Source organism: Pleurodeles waltl, chromosome 7 (assembly GCF_031143425.1).
Source record: "Pleurodeles waltl isolate 20211129_DDA chromosome 7, aPleWal1.hap1.20221129, whole genome shotgun sequence".
NCBI classification, from domain to species: Eukaryota; Metazoa; Chordata; class Amphibia; order Caudata; family Salamandridae; genus Pleurodeles; species Pleurodeles waltl.
In genome coordinates this window covers 288492928-288519178 of record NC_090446.1, presented here as the reverse complement: position 1 = coordinate 288519178, position 26251 = coordinate 288492928, and the positions used below count along the sequence as shown (strand labels likewise).

At 44.8% G+C, this 26251-nt stretch overlaps 1 protein-coding gene across 1 annotated transcript in view; it reads right to left on the bottom strand.

The window, feature by feature from the left end:
- LOC138304024 (protein-glutamine gamma-glutamyltransferase E-like) overlaps window positions 1-26251 on the bottom strand; it is a 331092-nt gene that overhangs the window by 264567 nt on the left and 40274 nt on the right. Inside the window, exons 2-5 of the mRNA XM_069243676.1 lie at window positions 21668-21865; window positions 19509-19760; window positions 15732-15850; window positions 12733-12861 (exon numbers count right to left, since the gene is read on the bottom strand). Coding sequence (XP_069099777.1) covers window positions 12733-12861; window positions 15732-15850; window positions 19509-19760; window positions 21668-21865 — 698 coding nt within the window. The remainder of the gene's footprint in view (window positions 1-12732; window positions 12862-15731; window positions 15851-19508; window positions 19761-21667; window positions 21866-26251) is intronic.

The following is a 26251-nucleotide window of genomic DNA, read 5'->3' as shown; positions in this document are numbered from 1 at the left end:
TGCACAGACAGACAAGGGTCAATCTCATATGTATGATGACACCACAGTTGAGGCCATAGAAGTAAGCCCCAACTATCAAGTGACTGTGGTGGACCAGCATACAAGAAAGCACGTGTCCACATATTTCCAGTGATCAATTGCACATAGGTGTCTTGTTCATGTGTGTGGTCCAATGATGATCCTGTAGATTGTTTGGGGTGTAATTTGTCACAGTTCAGACCAGGACTCATCATGAGTCAGTGGCAGCTATTCCTGTAACTACTGAGTATCCTTTGTTGATCAATGTGAGTAAAGTAGATGTGGACATGTGCACCAACATGTGGATGGTCCCACCCTGTCACTAAAGACGTGTAATGAGACAGTCAACAGGGCAACCTTGGTGTGCTGAGTGAGATAATGTCTCAATTGTCATGTTCCGGCAGGTGTCATTACAACATTTGTACACAGGTTGGCCTCTGCACTTCCCACTGCATCTGGGAACATCATAGCCTCTGTGCGGTTTATTCTCCCAGCTATTCACCACACACAGCCCATCACTATGTTGTGCGCACTGTGATGCTGTGTGTGAACTGTCATGGTTCTGACATTTGTGTATTATTCATGTACATTATCAGAGGTTGCTGGTTGTGCTGAAAGCCCCGTGCCCAATCCCTGCCTATGACCCTGGGACACTGTTACACTTTGTCATTCATGCATAAATGCAACCCAGACAAGGGATGGGCCATGAATTTTGCATTTCCAAGAGGATGTAACTCAAATGGTACAGTTAAAAGGCAGATGATGCTATACAATGTATTTGGGTAGGCATGGAAAAAGCCCATGCACAATGCCCCCTGATGAATGGGAGGTTTTCTTACGCACGTGTGGTACATATGTAGACACAGGGATACTTTAGTGTGACGCACAGACAGTTGCCAGTCAGGCTGACAGAATGCAAGGTGATTCAGGAGCCAGTTACTTGACAAGTTACGTAATCAGTGGTCTGACTGAGACTGTTTGGAGGACAAACTAGACAGTTGGCATGTCAAACTGTGTACGTCCTGTGTTTTTGAAGGTGACAAATGAACCCAAGGGCTGTGTTACACGGCTTAATTAGTATCAATGCTTGACGGTGTATTTGACATAATGGCAACTCCTATGCTGTTCCAGGCATCATCAGGGGCAGTGCTTTTTGAAATGGGTGGTGTGCATGGAGGTGATCACAGGTGTGGGCTGCATCTGTTTCTCACCAGTCCTGTAGGTGAGACTTGCATTCTAAGGGCCAACAGACATTTTCACAAGGGGAAGCAATCTGCATGTGCTTACAGGGCTTTGAAACTAGAAGACAGTGTATAAATTGACCTGATGTCCATGCAGTCAGATGTTCTATGACAATGGCATACCTTAGGAAAGGGTGTAGCACACTGGTTTGCTAATGTTGGTCTCTGTGTGTAGAGGAGGTATTATCAGGGTACACATCTTAGTATTCCAGGGACCTCTTCTGACAGGTGGGTTGTGACCAGGTGCATGGGTGTGTCAGGAGTTAGGAAATGGGCTGACATGTGCATGGAATGTCATGTGCGCAATGCATGTCATACGTGTGGCACTTGTGCTGTCTATGTTCTGCTTCTATGGAACTCTAGTCACAGATATTCCTTGCAAATATTGGATGCAATTGGACTAACTGCTGTCAAGGGTCTTGTCAGACATTCCTGTTAGTAATGCCAAAGCACATTGACTGCCTCATGTATGAGGCTTGTTTTCCCCTTATTGAGTGATGGTGTCATAGTTGTGTGCCATATGCTGCGTTGGACCTTGCTTTCAACATGTATGTGTGAAATAGTTGTGGTCCTCTGCTATTGGCCTTCAAAGGAGATATGTACATGATATATGTCATTAAGAGTGTGTGTGCATGTGACCATTGTATGTTAGGCATCACATTAGCTCTGGGATGTTCTGTGTCCTACTCAGTATCTCAGCAATGCTCCATGAGGCAACACTCTTATTCTGAAAAGTAGAGATGAAGGTGTGCAAAAAGGAATAGCCAGACCATGATATGGTGATTAGAATAGGTGTTTATTTAAATTAGTTAACTGAAGTGGTGAAGGTGAACATATTCAGAAGAAATTATTTACAATCTGTTGCCGCCTGCGTATACCAGCAGCTGTGTTCTGTAGTTCCCCCTCCTGTTGCAGGCCAGCATCCTCCTCTTCAGGCATGTGTGGCTCTGGTTCTAGGAGGGGAATGCTTCTTCTGATACAAATGTTGTGCAATATTGCACATGTGAGGATGATCCTACAGACCCTCTCAGGGGAATATAGGAGGCTACCACCAGTGATGTTGAGACAGCGGAACCTTGACTTGAGGATGCCGAAGGTCCACTCGACAATGCTGCATGTCCTCCTATGGGCGTCATTGTATGCACGATCTGCAGATGTACTTGGGTTGCCAAATGGTGTCATAATCCATGGCTGGATGCCATACCCCTGATCAGCTGCAAGAGAAAATTATTGGGATCATGTTGATGTAGCTGGCACTATTGAAAAGACCTTTAATGGCAGTGGTTGTCTTGGGTTGTCTGTGACTCTTTTGTGTACTAATGTGACATCCTATGCTTTTAGGCTGTACCATCTGCATTGTGTTGTTTCCTTGGCTGAACGAGGGTTTGTCTGCTGACTGTTTGTCATCAGTATGTTTTGGGATTTGCAGTACAGTGTGCCCTCCCTAGCATTGTGACTTGTGATACAGGTGTCCATGTGTCTTCACTGCGGGTGAGATGATAGTTCCATGCACAGTTAAAATTGAAAGTGTTGTTAACACGTTCATATCAAAGTACCCTGGACATCCCATACCTTGAAACTTATGCAATGTATTAATGTAAAGGTCATTGGGACACTTACAATTTGGAAGGTGACATTTAGGCAACCACACTCATTGACGTCTTAACATTAGGCTGTACAGTACTTTCCAATGTGTGACCGGTTCAATGGCGACTTAAGAAACATGGCTAGTGATGTCACGACCTCAGTGTGTTCCTGTTGACATGTTGCTGTTGTGGTGTATGTGTTGTGGGTCCTAGAGGGTTGCTGTGTAGTGAGTATATAAGTAGGTTTTTGTACTTGCCAACAAGTAGTCCATTGCCATACCGTTCATCCTGGAAGTGTTCATTGATGGTGCAGTGACAGAAGATGTATGAGTCATGGACACTCCCAGGATATTTAGTCACGATGTTGGTGACAATCCCTGGTGATCGACAATGGCCTGCACGTTGATGGAATGTGTGTGCTTCCTGTTGCGGTAGAGGTGTTCAGTTGCAGCAGGTGGCACAAGGCGTACATGTGTGCAGTCGATTGCACCAAGGATGTGTGGGAAGCCACTGATTGCGTAGAACCCCTGTTTTGTTTCCTGCTGCTTCTGCAGTGTGTTAGGGAAGCAGATGTGGCGGGGTGTCAGTCGAATGATGGCATCCAGTACTTTGGGCAAAAAGGCGGAGAATGATGGTTGTGATATTCCGCCAACCAGGGCACCATTTGTTTGAAAGGAGCCACTTGCCAGCATGTGAAGTACGGCAAGGAGCTTTGTTTCTGTTGGGATGGTGCGGGGTGTCACCAAAGTGGGGGCCAACTGCTGTTCAATGTTGCGCAGCAGCTGCTGAATGGCCTGCCAGTTCAACCGGTACCTCTGTATGATGTCGTGTTCCCTGAGGCCCTGAAGGGTTGTTCTTGGGTGGAATATCCTCTCCTGCCTTCTGCGCTGCCTTTGGGGTCCCTGCTGGTGTTGTTGTAGCTGCTGTTGTTGCTGCTAGGCTCTGCGTCTGCGTGAACGCTGGATTAGAATCACCTCCATGGCTCCTTGTTGCTGCTCTGCTGCTCTGCTGTTTGTTCTGTGTGTTCTGATTAAATACAGGTGTGTTTGCCCCATTTTAACGCCTGCCCTGACCCAGGCGTTAATTTTTGACGCAAATCGGGCTGTGCGTCATTTTCTGGCTCCGCCTCCCGGCCGTGCGTCATTTTTGCCCGAAAGCATAAATAGGACGCACGGGCGTCTAAGCCATTTTTTGGACGGAAACGCCTACCTTGCATATAATTAATGCAAGGCGGGTTGCTGCATCCAAAAAATGGCGCAGACGGCGGAATTTTGTCATCCGCGGGCTCGGGCGTCAAAGTTTAAATACGGGGCAACGTTTGCGCTGATTGAGCGTCAACATTTTTAACGCACAATCGGCGCAGATGGAGTATAAATATGCCCCCAGATCTTTTAATCTCAGCAAAGGAGGGGGATCCCTACTGGGTTTGCTGAACCGTGTAATTGGAACTTTGTGAAACAGTGGGGTGGCAAATGGAGCCCAGGCTTAGGGTGCCTCACCACCGGGCCTGCTATAGTTCTTCTCCATGGTTTAGTCAGTTGTTCAACACAGGGGAGCCCTCTGTGGACCAGAGGTAACCCTGCGGTGGGCACTATGAAACACAGCAGGGGGACCATAACCCTAGGCCTCTGTAGGAGCTCTGACTGAGAGTTGGCTTGTGCTTTAAATTGCTACCAAATAGAGGACCACTGCCTTGGCCAGCATAACCCTGTCCTGGGACCGTTGCAACACAGCAGGCCAGAAAATGCTGCTGGAGCTGTGAAATGGAGCACAGCCAGAGTTTTCCACTATATAATTCCAGAAACTGGCAATCTGATCACTGGTATGGGGTTCCCAGGACCCTCACCCTATCCAGGTAGAAAAACCAGCTTAAAAGGAGGTCATCTGTGCCCTCTACATAGTAATCTGTAGGAGGGAAGTTAGAAATGGGGTTTCTGGTTGGCTAGGGCCAGTGCTTAATTTGCCAAAAAAAATGTGCTGGTGCCCAGAGCTCTCTTAAACATGCAGCTGCTGCAATTAAATGTGCGAGCACCGAATACTGAGGCAGGGTAATCCTGAAGCCATCTTGGGCCTCATTAATCCATTTACAGACACTCCTCACCCCTTCAGCTCATTCTAGCAGCTTTCTGCTTTCTCCCATTGTGATGTTTTTTCGTTTTTCTCTTCCTCCGTCTTCCCATATGTGTCTTTTGCTCGAGGTAAATGCTTGAGACAAAAGAATAAGTGCCACCCCTCAAAAATAAGTGCCGGTGCTCAGCACCGGAAACAACAAGCACAAATTAAGCACTGGCTAGGGCATGTACCTCAGCCAGGCAGAAACCAACACTTTAGTCTGGGTGAGTAATACATGCTAAAGATAACCTTTGCTCACCCCCTACTAACTCCCCCTAGTAACTTGGCACAGAGCAGTCAGGCTTATCCTCAGAGGCAATGTGTAAAGCGTTTGTGCAACACACTCACACCAGTGACACAATTAATACACCACACAGGGTTTTCTATATATAAATATATGTCTTCTATTGTGAATCCATACATCATAGGCCAAGCATGTGCTAAATCAGTAATTACCCTGCCAAATAGATAACTGTCTAGCATTACATGTGCAGGGCAAAATCATCATAAAACCTTAATTTTGCGCATATTAGGCAGGCATAATATGCAGTACTCACTATCCTGGATAGTAGAAAGAACAACATATCATGACTGTAGTACATTACATGCAGCTGTTAGGTTGGCAGGGGAAACAATTATCATCAAGTCATAAAACATAATTAAATCTTATTATTGTGCATACTAGGTAAAACCTTGTTGTCCTGGTCAGACTACTGTATAAAAACAACATGTAATAATTTCTAGGAGAGGTAGTGCTAGGTCATGGGCAGAACACTCCAAGAATATGATAATCCCTAAAAACATGTCTCATTGCACCTTCGCTCCTATAAGAGGTAATGCTGTAATCCAGTTACTCCTCCACTGGGCTTCCCAGCATGATTCTTGTTTTCCTGTGGCGATTGGGGCCTGACCCCAGATGCCACAACTGATCAAGCACTCCCCAAAAAATGTTCCCAGACACCACTTGCGGCAATGAGAAGGAAGGCATGCATACGATGGAAGGGTGCGTGAAACTTTCTTTGGCCCCCTGAGCAGAGAATCCTTGAAAGATCTGCTGCTCGTGTCTACAGCTACAACCCAGTAGGATCCACAGAGGAGACCTGCAGGTATCATTTTGGCACCTTGGAGGCGCTGGATCCCCTGATCCCAATGACATTATTGGTTCCCAGGCCGGCAAGAGAGCCAGTAACAATCCCAATGCATGGTGGTCTTAGCCACGGGACAGAGGTAAAGCATTCCCCAGGGTAGGGCCTGGCGGTGTGGGCAAATGTACCTTCAGGAGTCGAGGAGCCATCTTCAGTCCCAGTCTCAAAGATGTGGCAGCAGGCTTCAGTTGCAATTTCCGGATCCCCATTGCCAGGTTCGAGGTTGCTGGGGCAAAGGTACTAGCACCCAGTGTCACGTTAGAGCTCTGACTCGTTTGGCCAGTGATAGCGGCTCAGCACTGGTTTCCCTCTGCGCCACCTCAGCAGATCTGTTGCTGACAGAGGCGGGGGGACTATGAGGGGATTCGCACAGTGCGGCTGCAGTGAGAAGGCTAACCTGCCCATGTTCTCCTTCAGGGAGAGAGTCCTCATTGCTGGGGGTCGCGTTGCCCACAAGTAGAGGGCCTCGCAGAGGGGGGTTTCCTGAAGACGGCAGCAGGGGGATGAAAGTAAAAATAAAGCGCCCACTACATGTTGGTGACTTGAGAATAAAGCACACTTGCGCTACCATCAGGAAGAAGCACAAAAGTATAGCACTCCCCAGGCACTAGATTGGCAGGACCAGGAGCAGCAAATCAACACCAGTAATCACATGCTGGCCTCTGGGAGAACAAAGGAGGGAACACAAAACAGGCAGCAGTGGGCACGGAGGCCAGGACAATAAGGCGCATAGTGGCGGTTCCTCCTGGCAGTCCTGCAATGCCTAGGCAGTCCAGGGTCAAGGAACAAACTGGCAGCATGGAAAAGCAGAAAAGCAATCCAGGGAGACATTTATGGCAACCAGCGGCAGCAGGCAGCAGTGCAACCACAGAAGAACAGGCCAGATGAGTCCTCTTAGAAATGGGGCCTTTGGTTGTCAGACAGGTACTCCCTGTACAGGCACGGACCCTCACTCTAGTCAGGGTAAAGGAGAATCACACTCAGCTAACTCACGCACACCCCCTTGGTAGCTTGGCACGAGCAGGTAGGCTTAACTTCAGAGACAATGTGTTAAGTATTTGTACCACCACACACAGTAATACAGTGAACCACTACAAAATGACACAACACAGGTTTAGAAAAATAGTTATGTTATCTAAATTAATAAGACCAAATATGATAACTATCCACAATATACAGATAAAAATAAATACGAATTTAGCACTTAAAAGCATGAAAACCGTGCCTTGAGGCACAAATACTGCAAGTTGGTATTATGCGGCGTCATGACAGAGTCGTTTCCTACAATGCAATGCCAATAGTGCCGTTTACGGAGTCGTTTGACCCCCAGGTACAGTACCTTAAGAATCAAGTAGCAAACAGGCTGGTGCATGGAGTCGTGGAGTGCAGCTTTGCTGGGTCGATGTGGCATCGGTTCTGGTGCGATGTGGCAGAAGGACTAAGGCGTTGCACAGCGACGTTGAGTCTTCACTACAGGGCGATGGAGATGAAACTGTGTCAGATACGAAGTCGGTCCCTTGGTTCTGGCAGATGCAAAGTCCGGCAGAGTCACGATGCTGCGGAGCAACCTCATGGGGTCGCAATGACATCACAGGGCTGTAGGTACTGCGATAACGCCAGATTGTCACATACGCTGGACTTACGACATTCTGGTGTCAGCGAAGTCGTGCAGGTTCAGCGGCTGCAGTGCTGGGAGGCCTACAAGGTCGTCAGACTTCTACAAGGTCCAGGGCCTCAGGGCAGGTGGCGTCATGGTTCCGGGGTAGCGGCGTCTGCTCACAGGGTCGTCAGATTCGTCGTACTCAGCAAGGTTCACAGCTTCAGGGCAAGCGGCGTTGCGGTTCCGCGCAGAGACGTCCTTTGCAACTTGCACGGTATTGTCTGGCATCGTTAGACTATTTGTTTTCCAGGAATTCACTTCCACAGGTCCAGGAACTGGAATGGCAGCCTCTGGCAAGCAACAGTCCACAGCAGGTAGACTCAGGTCTGGTTAGTGAAGCCTTTGCTGTCCCTGAGGCTTCAAAACAGGACGCAAGTTCTACTGCAGGCCCTTGGAGTCACTTCTCAAGCAGGAATGCAACAAAGTCCAGGCTCTGTCCCCTTGCACAGGCAGAAGTAGCAACTGCAGGATAGCCAGGGCAGCACTTCTCCTCAGCTCTTCAGCTCTTCTCCAGACAGAGGTTACTCTTGAATCCTTGAAGAAATCTAAAGTCTGGGGTTTTGGGTCCAATTCTTATACCCCTTTCTGCCTTTGAAGTTGGCAAACTTCAAAGTAAAGTCTCAAGTGTTTGTAAAATCCTTTCTTGTCGAGGCCAAGCCCCAGCCACACACCAGGAGGTTGTAGACTGCATTGTGTGAGGGCAGGCACAGCCCATTCAGGTGTGAGTGACCACCCCTCCCTGCCCTTCCAGCACAGATGGCTCATCAGGATATGCAGGCTACACCCCAGCCCCCTTTGTGTCACTGTCTAGAGAGAGGTGCAAACCGCTCAACTGTCAAACTGACCCAGACAGGGAATCCACAAACAGGCAGAGTCACAGAATGGTTTTAGCAAGAAAATCCTTACTTTCTAAAAGTGGCATTTTCAAACACAAAATAAGAAAAACAACTTCACTAAAAGATTTATTTTAAAATTGTGACCTCAGAGACTGTAAACTCTATATTTCTATCTGCTCCAAAAGGGAATCTGTGCTTTAATAACATTTAAAGGCAGCCCTCATGTTAACCTATGAGAGAGATATGCCTTGCAACAGTGAACACCGAATTTGGCAGTATTTTACTGTCAGAGCATGTAAAACGCAGAAGTACATGTCCCACCTTTAGCATACACTGCACCCAAGGTTTAGGCCTGGCAAGTGGGTACACTTGCCAAGTCAAATTGGTAGTGCACGACTGCACACACAGACACTGCAGTGGCAGGTCTGAGACATGTTTACAGGGCTACCTATATGGGTGGCACAATCAGTGCGGCAGGCCCACTAGTAGCATTTGATTTACAGGCCCTGGTACCTCTAGTGCACTTTACTAGGGACTTACTAATAAATCAAATATGTCAATCATGGAAAGCCAATTACACATACATTTTACATTGGATCATTTGCACCTTAGCGCTAGATAGCTGTGGTAAAGTGCCCAGAGTATCAAAAACAGCCAAAACAGAGTCCAGCACACATCAACAACCTGGGAAACAGAGGCCAAAATGTAGGGGAGACCACGCCAAGGATGCCAAGTCTAACAAGTCCTTTCAGCAGTCCAGCAGTCCTTCTGGCAGAGGTTCAGTCCCGGTTCCAAAAGTGCTCTAAAAGTCATGTGGCGAGAATCCCTGTACTTATACTCCAAGTGCCCCGCTTCTAGAAGGTGGGAAAAGTTCCAGCCACAACTGACCAGTTCCAAGAATATCCCTTCTCCGCCACTCTGGTTCCAGACATCAGTAGGAGGTAAACAAGCCCTTTGTGTGAGAGAAGGCCTCAGCCTATTCAAGTGTAAATTGTGCCACACCTCCCACTCTCCAAGCCCAAGAATACCATCAGGATGTAGCTAAATGCAGATGCAATAGTCACACCTAACCCTGCCTGATGGATGGCTGCCTGGAGTATATGCACTAAGAGGGGGTGCCACACTACCCTAGACATGGAGTGCAGTCATGCTGCAAAGCACCAAAGATATAAGAACAGAGAAATGGCCACTTTCCAAAAGTGGCATTTCTAAAATAGTAATGTAAAATCTACCTACATCAGTGAGCAGGATTTCTCACTACTATTCCAAACATATCAAACATGCCCACGCTAATCGTCACCAGTTATATAATGGAATTCCCATTGCAAACTTATGGGAGGAGCAGCACTCACAGCAGTGAAAAACGAAATAGGTTTTTTTCACAACTAGGTCATGTAACACATAAGAAATATGTCATTTCTTTTACATACACAGCACCCTAACCATGGAGCTATATAGGGGTACCTTAGGTATTACTTAGGTGTAGTAAAAAGGGAGTTTAGGCCTTGGCAAGTAGTTTGACTTACCAAGTCAATGTAGCAGTACCTGGCCTGAGATAAGTTTGAAAGACTACTTCTGTGGGTGATGCAATCTGTGCTGTCGGCCCACTATTAGCTTTTAATTTACAGACCCCAGGTATACGCAATACCACTTTACAAGGGACTTACAGTTAATTAAATAAGTCAAACAGATGTGGACCAATTATACCAAGTTTTAAAGGAGAGAACACATGCACTATAGCACTGATTAACAGTGGTAAAGGGCCCAGAGTCCTAAAGCCAACAAAAAGGCAGTCAGAAAAATGCAAGACATTTGGGCACAACCCTGGAGAAAGGGCCATTTCCAACAAGGCTATTAGCCTTTCTTGTAATTCATGCACACCTACTAACAATAGGGGTCGCTTGAGCAAGTGTATTTGAGCTCCTGGAACCTGGCTGGGCTTGAAGCTTTAAGTGAGCCCTCATCTTGATGTCTGGGGCAGCTCAGAATTCTGAAGAATGAGATGGCTGGGAAATTACTTTTTGTTTACTTGTATTTTGTAATACAAAACCTCAATGGTGGCATTGGCGTTACAAACTATACCTTTGTAGCAACATTTCCCTTTCCTATAGATTTCTACATACAACCATCAATCACAAATAGAAACTAATTACGAAAAATGTGTAAATTTTATTCCTAGTCAAAAAATACATAAAATATAAAAAAATCCAAAGCAAAATTACTATTAACATAAAGACACAATGACAAAGAACAATTGATAATAATCACAAAGACTGACTCCCGACTCACTCGCAATAACATAATTTATACCTACAAGAGCATCGAATATCAGTGATAGTTGATGTGAAGAATGCTGGAATAGAAAGATTCCTATTAGTAGGGTGTAGATATTTGAAAATACTGTTTCCAATGAGTTTAGACAAAAGAAAGCAGAATAAATATTAAAATAGTGAAATTATGTGTTATATTGATACATATATTTGTTTATGGAAATCAGATTTGTCCTATTTGTTGTGTTATTGTGAGTAATGAATGTATTTTGTGACTAGGAAGAACATTTATACATTTTTCATAATTAGTTTCTATTTTTGATTGATGGTTGTATGTAGAAATCTATAGGAGAGGGACATGTTGCTACAAAGATAGATTTGAATCCCTAGTTTTCTCTCCTTATCAACTTAGGGACCCCTTTTCTTTTACTTTTCTTCATTTCAAATTATACATCATTCATGCGGGAGTGATAAATGTCATAAACTGTAATTTCACATACCCTTAATTATGACACCACATCAAGATATCGTTAAAGTCTGAATAGTTTTGTGAATTTCACTCAAGGGCTGTATTGCTGGGCTGGGAACTGTCAAATTCTGAAAAACGTTAATTATGCTCAAAACATTTTTTTAAATAGAACGTGAGTCCTGGTGATTAACTTTTCTGAAAAACATTGTAGCTATAACTGATCTAATAGTAGCATAACCAGCAGCTGATTCTGTTGTATTCAGAAAAAGCCAGGAGATTTTGTCAAGTAACCCACAAAAACACTGGGGGCTATTTATTTTTAAAAAATCATGAGTGCTGCAAGTCAATTTACTGCACTGCATGATATGGAAAGGGGAAGAATGTGCAGTATTTAACATAATACTGTGTATTTCTGTACTTTCCCTGCACTGGTACACAATGTTGGGTTATCTTTACATTCATTAATTTTATGCTTAGTCATGTTTAGCTTTATTTAGCAATGTTACGTTTAGTTGAATGTAGCTGTGTTCTTTTATGAAATTAGTTATTTCACCACATGGGTGTGGACTCTCAACTGCAGCAAAACATCATGTATACTGCATGATCTTAAACGTTTTTCAATGAGATAACATCTTTCTGTCATTAGGAGCACTTGTGGAAATTTGTTATAAAGATCAACACAATACAACTAGAAAGACAACACTGCCATCTTCATCCTACTGCACTTAGGTAAATATTTGGCACGTAGGTTCACCTTTTCGATAAATAAACGGCACATGAGTTACAAGGATGCTCAACGACCAACGCAAAGGACTCTTAAAGGGATCCTCAGGCCTAGCAGTCATTTCAGTATGTGGAGAGTTTGTCAGATATGATCTCGTATTTTCAAATGATCAACTGGCAAATAACAGGATTTAGTAGGCATTGCAAAAAGGTACACCAGATGTTTTGTGCGATCAAGCACAAACATTTCTAATTATGCATCCTAAAATGTACCAAGGGCATCAGTTGGTTCCCTGTCGCGGTATTTTAAATAAGATAAGACCCATTCATCAATCAGTTTGGCATACTTCTCCGGAGGTGCAACCGTACAATGCTAGAGGAGAGTGTTAATTACTAGCATGATCAGTATGTTCAACAAGGATCTGTTCAACCATAGCTTGTTGTTCAGCATTTTATGCCCTCTGTAACAAGACTGTATTTTAACTTAGCTCCCAACAGAAAATGTAATAACATTTTGCAGCACTGCCTAAATGTTACCCTTTCAGGTGAGGTTCTGCTTTTAATTGATCATCCAGCAGCTCAATCTGTCAAATGTGCAATATAAATACATTTGGTCATGCTTCACAGTAAAAAAAGAAAAATTCAAGTGCATGACATTAAAACTTTTCATACCATAGCTGAAAGCACCCGACAGATATAGATCGGGTCGTTTCTGTGGGAGACATCCTCAGCAGGATTCCGACGGTGGTTGATGCTTCTGTCTAGAATGCGAAGACAGATGTCAAGGATGTTTTTGTCAAACTGTTGAAAGAAAGACAAAACACGTCATAAAATTGTAAACTTTCTGCATGCATTTCTCATCTATTGTAGTTTCCAATTGTAAGCATGTAAGTTACAGTGGAGAAGTTTAGGTTTCTATTATGACGAAAAAAGATATCAAGTGCTTTTCAAAATGAATGAAAGTAGGCCTAGATTTTAAAGCTATTTCTCCCTGTGCCCACTGCCGCAGAAAGTGCAAATTTCAACTGTGCCACTGCCAATTCTGCGTTGTGTTGGAACTAATGTTCCTGCTATTACAGTAACTCAAATTCCTGTGATCCAGTCTGTAGCTCAGCCTGTAGTATATTCTACAACAGGAACTGTTGTAAGTTCTGCATCAAGTATTACTGTACCGGTGGCACCACAGATTATTCAGAAATCAATGATGGTTCAGGTGGAGTCTACATCTAACTCAATGACTCCTGTGCAAGTTGTTAGTTTGAGTCTGACTGTGGATGTGTTTCTGCTTCCCCCACTTTTTCAGATCCTGCAGCAGCAGGGACTGATTCATCTGCAAGGACAATGTGCAGCATGTCAGTTCTAGCATTTGTCACAGATTTCCACAGTGTTGCTTTAAATGTACAATTAAATTGAGTCGTTTGAGGTGTTTCTTTATGTGGCTGACTACTATCTTGCTATTTATGTTGTGTATTCACCTTAGGGTTGTGTACTACCACTCTCACAAGGCACTTTTGTGCTGTATGTAAGATGTGACATGGACTACTTTTCACTGTGCATCATGCTATGTTCTGTTTCCTAAGGGACATGTGTACATGCACATGTGGGAGATACACATAATCACTGGCCTTACATGTGCTGGTGCTGGGTGTCCCTGAGGTGTCAATGTCAGTTACTCCACTGACAGCTTCTGGCAGCAATGTGGACTCCACCAGGTCTTCCATAGGGGTGGACGGTGTGTGGGTGGATGGTCCGCCTCCAGTGCTCCTTGCCTCCCTAAGCCTGCTGGTCACCCTCTCCTTGGCACGGGACCGCAAGTTGTACCATCGCTTGAGTATCTCCTCCACAGAGCGCTGCGCAACACCCACTGCACATTTTTTTGTCTGTATGTCAGACCAGAGTTTCCGCTTCTCACTCTCAGGTACTTGGAGTGAGGTCTTGCCAAAGACTCTATCATGGTTCCCAGCAACCTCCTCAATGAGCACCTCCAATTCTTTCTCACTGAATTTCAGCTTCCTCTTCCTGTCTCCTTTCTCCTTCCCATTGCCAGCACTGGCCATGTTGCAGTTTGATCCTGGCTTCCTCACAATGCCGACTCCCTGGTGCTGGGCTGTGTCTCTCTCACTGCTCCTACGGGTGTGGCATCTGGAAACAGCATGGGCTGACTCACTTCCTGCTTGTGATGTCATCAGGCTGTTCCGGTTTGCCATTACTCTAATCTATGACGCAGCTCTAGGTGCCACTGTACACTCTACCACTGCATGGTCTGCCACTATACTCTGCAACACTCTACGTCAATGCACTCTATGCCTGTCCACTCTATTCTATGCCATTCCACTGTGCACCACTCTACGTGACTCCACACTATGCCACCCCAACACACTACACTCTCGGCCACTCCACTCTTTGCCATTCAACTCTATGACACCCCATGCCACTCTCCTCTATGCCACTGACGTTTAGCCATGCAGGAGTAAAACATGGATAAGAGCCAAAAGCTCTGTCATAGGCGACACCTATTGACTTTGCCAATGTTTGTTTAAAGTTCCTGTTTCACCACATTTATCAGACTTTTGTTTCCCCATTTAATTAGATTGTTAAAGTAAAGGGACTTTAATGAAAACTAGAGTTTTCCCACACTTGGTGGTGGGGATTAATCATAACTAAGGAAATTCCTGCAACATGTAAATAGTGAAAAGTGCTTTTTCTAATTGTTCACTTTGAGGGCATACTTTTTTAAATATCTAGTATGCCCCATTCTTATATATAAAACACCCAGGCCTGTGGGCCTAAAAGGCACACTTTAGGATAGACGTTGCTAATGTTTAAGGTAGGTATTCTGCATGGCAAAGGCACTTTTCTGAGCCATGTGCCACTGCAGGACAGCCAAAACACAAAGGACGTCTTCGGAGCCAATACGTTCATCTTACATGTTTGTGGTGTAAATACACACTGTAGCCTAATTGTGTGCAGTTTTTACCATGGCCATAATGGAAAGTAATATAGGCCAAGTAGATGAAACCAACATGCATGTTTTTTTTGTAAATCAGTGCATGGGTGAAAGAGGGAGTGAGTGTGTGCGTGTATCCGTGTGTGTGTATGTGTTAATGAGTGAACAGTGACTGTTTCAGGTCAGTCAATCATTCGTCTGTCAGTGAGAGTCAGTGAGTTAATCGGCGAAAAACTATTTTGGGGGCTGGTTGATTCCTTGCATAAAATTATAAAATGCAGATAGACCTTATAATTTCATTACCTTTATTGATTTAAGAACTTGTATAAAAGAATATTCATAGAACATGACTTCCTGTGGGCACATTGGAGATCTATGTATCGTTCATTTTCACTGTGGGTGTATCCATAATGCATACTATTATTGAAAAATTTGATCCAGTGTTTCAAATTGAATGGGTCCTGATTCAGAACATAAGCATGATGTTTTGATTACCACCCCTTTGTTCTTGATGGCCTGTGTTCCAAAGTGAGTAGACTCCATCAAAGGTGACGTGCTACCTAATGCAGATGGCTTCATAAACTTTTGTAGCTGTTTTCTGAAGAATCCAACATTCTGTTAGTACTATGGCCACTTCTGTGGTTAATTTGATTACTCAATCGGTCAGTTCTGTCTACTTACAGGCGTAAAGAAATATCAATGAATACAGCATTGAATCTCTCACCTGACCGTAGGCCCACTTTTGAGCCTCAACTTGATACTCCGTCCCCAAAAACAGTATTCCAAGGTCGTTGATCACATACTCGACCCTTTCAGCATCTTCAGCCATATAGACATCATCTCCTACAAAGAGAGATTAACAGAAGATAAACTGGACTACCATTTCCTATCAAAATAACGGACATTTGTTTTTCTTTTTGCTCTGAAAAAGACTGGAAATGAATAGTTGAAAACCATATTTGAGATCAGGGCATCCGCATTATCAGTGTTATTTCAATCAATATGTATTGGCTAACTCACTGCACTCAAATTATTGATGCAAATATTGCAGAGCCATTTCAATAAGGAAATTAAACTACAATAAAGCATATAGTGTGACTGGTGAAGCTGATTGAAAGAACCCCCCCATCAATTAGCATATCAGTCAAAATCTAATTATGAAAATAGTTAACCAGCTCATATTTCCAAAATCGAAGGAGCACACTAAAATACTCCTCTTGTCTTTTTCTAGTATAGGTATATAACCCAGTCATTACAACGGACTCGTTTGTGAGTTATTAGTTTGGCTTTCCATTTCAAAGAAGTTTTAACATGCTGATTTGGTCAAGTGTTCAGCATGAACAGTGATAATTCACACAAAAAATATTATATAACATCAACGACACTATCAATTGCTCTCAATTTCTCACTTTTACTATTTAGGGTTTCATCAGGATGAATATACCTTAGCATTTCTTTTACAGATTGAGCAGATGTGTGTCTCACTTTTGTATGGTGGCATTTAGTTTGGAGCCAGAAAGATATTACCTCGCCGATTTCGATGCCTTCCCAGAGAAAGACGCAAATAGATTGATGTAATGAGTGAATTATTCTCAACCAGTAATATAGATACTTTAAGAGCATTCCATTCCATAGCTCTGCTCACTGTGGCAGTACAGAGGTGGATCAACGATAAGTAAAGCAGTTTTAGTCTCAGCCTGTTAAGCATTTCCAGAACGTGTCACTCTGCCATATCTGCATATGCATCCTGGCACAGCGCTTTGAACAGTGACAGGTGAACTTCCAGATTTATGCTGACAATATACAGATCCATTTTTCAGCTAGTAAAAGCAGCTGAGAACCCAGCCAACATCACTTCCCGATTGTGCCATTTATTCCTCTTGAAGAAGGAACAGCCCCCCATATCTAATCCATTACCTTTTAATTGACCCTCCCTGCCACCCTATCAACTGCAATGAGCCTGGTGATTCTTTTTGGTTGTCAAACTAGTTTCTGCCCCCTCCAAACCAAGACAGAGGTAAGGAGTGTGATTAGACAGCTTTGACTTTTCTTTGTCAGAAAATCCTTTTAACTTACTAGAGACCTTGTTCTGGAACACCTCGCTGCTGTAATATCATCTACTAAGACCTCTGAAAAATCTTATTGCCAGGCTTCAGAAACGTAAGAGCCAGGACAGGCAGCGAGAACGTACAGTAAATTCCTTGAGTGGAACCACCGTATGTCATGAAACCTATGCTCTATGTTTGCTTATCAACCAGCAATCCTTGAAGAGGAAGAAACATAAAGGTGGAGCACTGGCTACACAAGGGCCTGCTTTCAGGAACACCCTTCACCACAACTTTGAATCTGAGCCCAACTATATCCATTTCTGAAAACAGAACTATGCAAAAGTGCAGCATTTGGGAAACACCAGGCAAAGCTATTTACCTTAGCAGATTAGATTCTAACATTTCCAGCTATCACTTCACTGGAAACTTTTTCCTCCATCAAATCTCTGAAGTACTGGAAAAGACAAACACACTTTACAAAGCTCATAAATAAATGAAAGATGTTGTTGTCTTGTTTGTTGTTCTTCTCAACTTCATCTGTTTTGCACACCAACCCCTTGTACAGCATCGATTCATGCTATCACAATTTAGAAACGTCGTACACTTTCAGTGATGTTGCATGTGATGTGATATGCAGAAATTGACAGCATGATCTATTGCGAAGTAGGGCAGATCTTGACCTGCTCCATAGACAAAAATTTAGATTTATGTTCAAAGACTAATGTCTATGTGTTGAGTAAATTTGACATTTTTCAGAAATTACAAATATTTCTACGAGTACTCCTGTGAAGTTGTGGCTATCACAGATTTCCAGGATTAGTTCTGGAGTTCTTTGAGTATATCAAATACTTACATGTGGAAACACATTGATATCCATAAATATAGTAAGTATACATTTACCCATATATAAACCTGCCAAATAAGATCATTTGCTCTAGCTGATTATATTTCTGGACTAGTAAAATGTTTTTCCACAAAAACAAAACCATATCCCAAAACCCCCAACGATTTTGGGGTTGGTCACTCTCTATTATATAAGGACTTATTCCTATCAGGAGTAAAAATAACTACCGTATCCAGCTGAAAGTGTTCCTGACAAAGGTTTGTGAATACTTCCCAACCAACTTTGGAGTTATCAAATATTACGTGTGGGACCCTAATGGTTACTCGAGAAATGAGGAGCTTCCAAGGCCATCAGTTTTTCAGTATGATCCCTCATAGTTCCACTTTTACCTCAGTATTTCACCCAGAGACTCCATCTGCTTTCTGTGGTTGGAATATGAGTGAAATCCACAGGATCTGTGGAGTTTGTGCAAATTTTGATAGAGCTAGTAGCTCCTGGAGTTGTAATGGTACCAGCGGCAGCTCCTCTGCTAAGGCAGAGGAGCGTCGCCCCACTGCTCCAGCAGAAGGAAAAATAAAATGATAGTAACAGGACTTTGTTATTATTTTATTTTTATCTGGAGACAGGTGTGGGTGGGGTGGGGATGGAGGGGGCTAGAGGAGGAGTGGTATGTGCACTATAAGTGCGCAGGCCCTTTTGGCCTTTCCGTGTTGGGCTGGCCTAACAGAAATGTGCACTTCACATTTCTCCACGTAGCTGTATTGCACAGCCGGGTGGAAAAAGTGCACAGGGTCCCACTCCACGAGAGAACACCAAACCAGGCCGCTCAGACCAATCACAATGCTGCTGTCATGATGGTGACAGCAGCGTTGTGATTGGCTGAGGGTAGTCTGGGAGCCTGTGTGCTTCCTGGAAGAGGACGAGGACAGAGGAGATAAATCCGTATCCTGACAGACCAGCTATTTGATTTTTTTAAATTTGTTTTGTTTTAAAATTTATTTATTTATTTTTATCCCCACCCACCACCGCCTTTCAGTGGCAGCCTCCACTGATGGGTACTACGAATGGGCGTCAATTCACATCCTTACACATACACACTTTCACACATACACATACTCTCTCACATATACACACTCTCACCCGCAAGCATGCACACAAGTTATAATTAAAAGCATTTTGTACTTACTGACAGTTGCCATGGAAGGTCATATTCCAGCTTATTGTTCCACATTTCTATTACACTAATAGTGAATATTGGTTTATTTTTTATTATTCACTACTGGTGTAATAAAAAAATATAGAGAAAACGAAGAAAACGCAGCGTCCATTTGGATGAGATACCCTAATTTACTGGCATTGATTTTGCCACCTCTGAGGCCAGGGGTTGCAAAGACAATGCTAGGGGTCACAAGGGACATGTTAGGGTTTGCAGATGCGACCTCTGGCGACCCTCTAAATGACATCCATGGTACTACGGAGTATGGCTAGCCTCTAAATTTAGTCAAACTAGTACGCCATCCTAATTTATCATTTCCTTCCTACTTTTCAAGATGCATCAATAACAAAATCACAGTGGTTCTTGCCAAGATTTAGGAAAACTTCAAGGTACCTGGAGTCCATGGGTTAAAGAGCATGATGAAAGACCCCAAGCTGTGCTCCAAGGGATGACTCTGAGCTTCATCCTTGATTTGAATACTCAGGGAGTATCGACCAATGGCTGCCGACTTTGGGCTGCAGATGGTGAGGATTAGGTCTCCATTATAATCTTGTTTCTGTATCACGCTCCAAGAATTAATGCTATGTGTAGAAGCTGAAAGTGGAATTGTGGCCCTCGTCTTTTTCGAGTCAGAAGGGGAAGGTCCTGTGATGTAGTAGAAACAACAGAAAAAACTTTAGTAAAACGAAGCCCATTCAGGTAAAATGGCAGGCAGCTAGAGCTACACTCAGTAATAGCGGTAACTCGTTATTATTTATTATCTATAGACTAGTTAAAGGTTTAGCAGGCATTCCCAGTTACAAATTCTGACACTTAACTTCGGTTGCCTCAGTGTGAACTGAGTTTAATAGAGATTTTTGGCTTTTAATATCAATTTCGTAGAGTATATATGCCCTCATTATAAGTGTGTCGATCTCAAGAATGCCACACTCGTGATGGCAGTGGGACCACCCCAGTCAGGGTAGTCCGACCACCCTATTATGACACAGTGGCACGTAGGTCATGGTCCGACGGCCGGCACTGCCAAGTTGCCAGCTGCCGACAGCCTTTGTATGGCGGTCTCTCTGCCATGCAAAGGCTGGCGGAAAATAAGGCGTCTGGAGCCTCATGGGGCCCTTCCATTGCCCATTAACTTGGCATGGGCAGTGCAGGCACCCCAATGGACAGCCTCATTGCACCCAATGCACCACAACATTGCCGCTAGGTAGGTCGATTACGAGCCGACGTCAATGTTCTGGTGGGTTTTCCACTGGGCCAATGGGCAGAAACACTATTTTCGCCCACTGGCCCAGCGGCAAACTCCTAATAGGGCAGCCAGCATACCGCCTGCACTGGCGGTATGCTGGCTGCAGCAGCTTCGGCTGTCTACAAAAAAGACTGGGCCATAGTCTTTTAAACCAAGTCTGAGGTAGGTTTTATTTCAAGTCTATGAAATATGTGTAAGGTAAAGATTTGGTAATCCTTAAGTGTAGAAATAGGCATTGCTTGTCCGTGCAATGCAATGTTCCGTTTAGACATGCAGTTGTGTGCCATGTCTAGTTTCTGCCAAGTACTACATTTTCATTATCACAGTTTGACTAAGAGGTGCAACCTTGAAATACAGTCGTGGTCGTTAAAGTGAACGCTGTAGTATTGAAGGTCTGTTGAAATTACGTTGACACTATTGCAAAATATGACAGAAACGTGCAGTAAAGAGAAGAAAAGCAGAAAAAAGCAGAAAAAAGTAGGATGAGAAATTTAAGAAACAGTGCCAAAAGCAGAAATCAGGAATGAAAATAAAACCTGCAAAAGTGAGATAAAGAAATAGGAAGAGGAGGGTGGTGGGACGAACAAGAATGACGTGCAATCAATAATTCGAATACAGAGAAAACCTTTGGGCCCCTGCTGGTATTTTTCTTTATCATAATGTTTTTTACATATTAATCACTGGTTTTGTTGTATCAAGAATGTTTTGCTGGTTTGTGTCCAGTTTTAGTACATAGGGTAGCTTTGTCTGTGGTTATTTCTGTAATATAAACTGTGCCATTCCAATAATAATCTGTAGCACATTTTTGCTATCTGGCTTTGCCTCTTGTAAAAGGGTTCTGCAGGACAGTACTGACACATTACTCATAACGTAAATGGTGATCAGGTTTTGACCCACTGAAGGTCACACAGCAGGCATGGAGACCACAGCACAAGGGATCACTGCAGTCACCAGGGGCGGTTTTCAAAGGCGAGATTGTGAGGATTAGGTGAAACTGTTCTCATGAGGGGGCCATGCTGAGGCAGCCCGTCCTTAAGAAGTGTGCTGTGCTTTTACTTTGGTTGTGTGTGGGGGGGGGAGCTGATGCCTAATACTCTTAAAATAACAGGAAACCTGTGTGTTGTTGCACTAGCCTTGAGAACAGAAGAACCCTCAAAATGTATGTCAATGCTATGGTGAGGGTAGCTGTTCACTTGATAAGATGCATTATAAGGTTTTGAGGGTTGAACAATATTGCAGTATCCTCTACTTTTACAAAATGGAAAAAACCTAGACTAGTTGACTTAAAATGGGCCTTAGTATCTACCTGTTTTGGTGATGAGTGACATATTCTCTCCTGGCATCAGATCCCTGCTGAGTTTAAGACCGATGCTGAAGTCTTGTCCTCTCCTCAATATTAACTCACTGCTGTCAAAGGAATCTGTGTGGTGTGCCTTTTTGTTTGAAGAAAGATGTAGATCAATTATTTCCACCTGCAAGACTGTAACAAATGAAGAGCTTGAACCTGTAATAATAAAAAATAACAACACTTTTCAGGATCCATATATTCACAATCATGATATAGACAATCATAGGTAATTGGTTAATCAGTTAACAAAACAGCAACATCTTTATCATAGCTATTAAAGTATATTTGGAATTCCAAGCTTGTTTATCCTTTCCAGTAATGATTGGCTTGAAATAATGTAGTGCTTGGATTATATAACTGTAATCTCCCTGCCCATCTAAATGTTTATTTAATGTGTTTTGTTACCTAAAAATACACTACTGATAGCATTAAAGTCCAATGGAAGTTAAAATATGCTCACCTGTCAACTGTAAGTCACCCTACTAGTCCTTAGTCAGTCCTGCATTTCTTCTCCAGTCGGTAGCTATTTTAGTGATCGAACATTTTCATGTGTCTCTGTTAGTGTTGGTTAGGGATTTCTAACCAGTTTATCTTATTTAGTCTTTCACTTTTCTGGTGACATCCTTAAAATTATTTTTCGATTGTACCACACTGACTCCTTTGGGAAGGAGATTATTAAAAGTAACTACCCAGGCTTCTAAAAACACCATTCATCTACGTCAGATAAGTTCACAGTTTACAACTCTATCAAGTACAAATATTTGTTCTGCATAATACCCTACACTTGCACAGAGGCTAGCCTTATGAACTCACATACCCTTACATCTGTCAATGGACAGTCGTATTTAGACCTCAGTCTCTTTGAAGACAGTTGTAGTCGTATTACTTCTCATTGAGGTAACTGGCACACACTGCAAATCATGCTTGGGGGTCATGACTATAATTCAAGATAATGGGGGTCATTACAACTTTGGCGGTAAAAGCCGCTTACCGCCGTGCAGAAGACCGCCAATACACCGCCTTGGCCGCGGAATTCCGCCGCAGCTATTATGAACCACATCTCGGAATCCGCCAAAATACAGACACCCACACAAGTCCGCCACACCAAAGGTCAGTGATAAACGGGCGAAAACAAAACCTCCACCGTCACGCCAACAGAAACACGCCCATGCTATCACGACCCACGAATCCACGCGGCGGTCTTTCAACCGCGGTATTCCATTGGCGGTACACACCACCGCGCTCAAAATACACACACATCTCCAAAACACCGCCACATTGGACAATTGGAAATACACACACCTGATACACATACACACCACTCCCACACAATCAATACTATATAAAACACACACCCACATCACCCACAAACCCCTACAACCAAACATTTTGACGAAGGCCAGAGAGACAGCACAGCATAGACAACCCTACCACACAGAGGCACACAACACCATCACCCACACTACATCCACGCACAAAACACCACACACCACTACATATCACCACACTCATCACCACATACACCACCCCACACATCAACTACACCACCCCATGGCACGGCAAAGATACCCCAGGTTCTCGGAGGAGGAGCTCAGGGTCATGGTGGAGGAAATCATACGGGTAGAGCCACAGCTATTTGGATCACAGCTGCAGCACACATCTATAGCTAGGAAGATGGAGCTATGGCGAAGAATAGTCGACAGGGCCAACGCAGTGGGACAGCACCCAAGAAATAGGGACGACATCAGGAAGAGGTGGAACGACCTACGGGGGAAGGTGCGTTCCGTGGTCTCCAGGCACAACATCGCGATACAGCGGACTGGCGGCGGACCCCCACCTTTTCCCCCACAACTAACAACATGGGAGGAGCAGGTCTTGGCCATTATGCATCCTGAGGGCTTCGCAGGAGTCGGTGGAGGAATGGACTCTGGTAAGTCAAATCTTAACTATCATATCCCCCACCCTACCTGCATGCTATTACAGACCCCCACCCTCACCCCCTCCCCTATCACTCTAACTCCTCACATATGTACTACTAACACAAACCACCCATCCTAACACCAAGCCCTGCATGACACAACAAAGCATGGACACCCTCACTAAAGCATGCCCACTGCACATACCCATAACACCCCCCAACCATCATCACACAAGCCCCCACACAGGAATGCTAGCACTGGGGTACACGCTCACCCACCCATTGCACACCATGACACACACAGGTGCAATAATCATGCTTTACACCCCTGCAGGACCACTACCCAACGTCACCAGACAGGAGGGTCCAGACATCTCTACCCCACCCACAGAAGAGGCCCACAGTGATGACAGCAGCTCTGTCCAACTGGATCCAGATGACCAGCCTGGACCATCGTGGGCCTCGGGACAGTCGGTTCCCCACACCCAGTCACAGGCCACCACAGACCTTCCACCCTCTGGTAACACCAGCACAGCACCCACCCAGCGGGCCCATACCTCCGTACCCAGGACACGTCAATCAGCTGTGTGTCCACCACTACAGGGAACCCAGGATAACCCACCACCCCAACAAAAACAGGGACCTGGGGGCAGTGGCAGTTGGCACACGGTCCAGGGGACGGAGGCCCAGGAACACAGGGGAACTGGGAGGGCTGCTGTGCGACAGGGGGCGGACAGGCCTAGGGAACCCACTCTCCACGAGGCCCTCTCCTCCATCATGGGAGCATACCACCACTCCCAGGGGACGATGGCAACGGTCCTGGCCAAGTTTCCAGAGACCCAGCGCCTGCAGGAGGAACAGTATTTGGGCTTCAGGAAGGAACTCAGAACCATTAGCACCGCCCTGGGCACCATCATAGGGGTGCTGAAGGAGATACTTAACACCAGGAGGGACACCCTGGCACTCCAAGGGGCCCCTGACACTAGCATGGATGAAGAACTGCCCACCACCTCTGCCGGCGCTAGTGGACAGTAGGCACCGCCACAGGACCACCACACCAGCACCCCACCCCCTGCAGACGGAGAACCACCCCGAAAGCGGTCCCTGAGATCCAGGAACAGGACAGAGCATGATGCCAAGACCCCCGCCAAGAAATGAGACCACCCTGATTGTCATCCCACTGTCCCACTTTGTAACCCTGTCCATATTGGAACTGCCCCAGCTCCACTTCCTATGCCCATATGGGCAGTGCACCTGTGAGACTAATAGACTGGACTCTGCCATGGACATTCCTCCACCATCACCCCTCACCATTTTACCACCCCCCTCCAATATTTAGCACTTCAATAAACACCCTTGAAGCACAAAACAATCTGGAGTCAGTCTGTGATTTCCAAATTGTGTATTAGCAATGACAGTGACAAAATCCATTCTCAAATGTAATGGCAACATACCTATGTCACACATCTCAAGTCCATGAGGAATGTAAGCAGATGACACACATTGGTAACCACACCTGTGAAACCGTAATTGAAATGTACAACTCAGTTACCATATACTGGTTGAAATCGACAGACAGGATAGAGGTAGAAGTGTGAAAGTACTTGTAGTAGGCAGGAATGTGTTCTCACCTGTGTGTCACTGGAAATATTGCTGGATAACTGAGTCCCTGTTGTCAATGTCTTCGTCCTCTGCTTCCTCCTCATCACTGTCCACAGGCTCCACAGCTGCCACAACACCGTCATCTAGACCATCCTCCTGAAGAAAAGGAACCTGTCATCGCAAAGCCAGATTGTGAAGCATACAGCAGGCCACGATGATCTGGCACACCTTCCTTGGTGAGTAGAATAGGGAACCACCTGTCATATGGAGGCACCTGAACCTGGCCTTCAGGAGGCCGAAGGTGTGTTCGATCACCCTCCTAGTCCACCCATGGGCCTTATTGTACAGTTCCTCTGCCCTGGTCCTGGGATTCCTCACTGGGGTCAGTAGCCATGACAGGTTGGGGTAACCAGAGTCCCCTAATAGCCACACCCGATGCCTTTGGAGTTGACCCATCACATAAGGGATGCTGCTATTCCGCAGGATGTAGGCATCATGCACAGAGCCAGGGAACATAGCATTTACCTGGGAGACGTACTGGTCTGCCAAACATACCATCTGTACATTCATGGAATGATAACTCTTCCGGTTCCTGTACACCTGTTCACTCCTGTGGGGGGGAGGACCAGAGCTACATGGGTCCCATCAATGGCACCTATGATGTTAGGGATATGTATAAGGGCATAGAAGTCACCTTTAACTGTAGCCAAATCCTCCACCTGAGGGAAAACGATGTAGCTCCTAATGTGTTTCAGCAGGGCAGACAACACTCTGGACAGCACGTTGGAAAACAGAGGCTGGGACATCCCTGACGCCATGGCCACTGTTGTTTGAAATGAGCCACTTGCAAGGAAATGGAGCACTGATAGCACCTGAAACCCCTCTGGTTCTCTGACACCCTCAAAGAATCAAAGAAAACTTGTCGCGCACTTGAGAAAGCCTGGCGCAAGGACCGCACCGATGACAACATGACCGCCCTCAAGAACGCTACCCGCAAACACCACCACCTGATCCGCACTGCC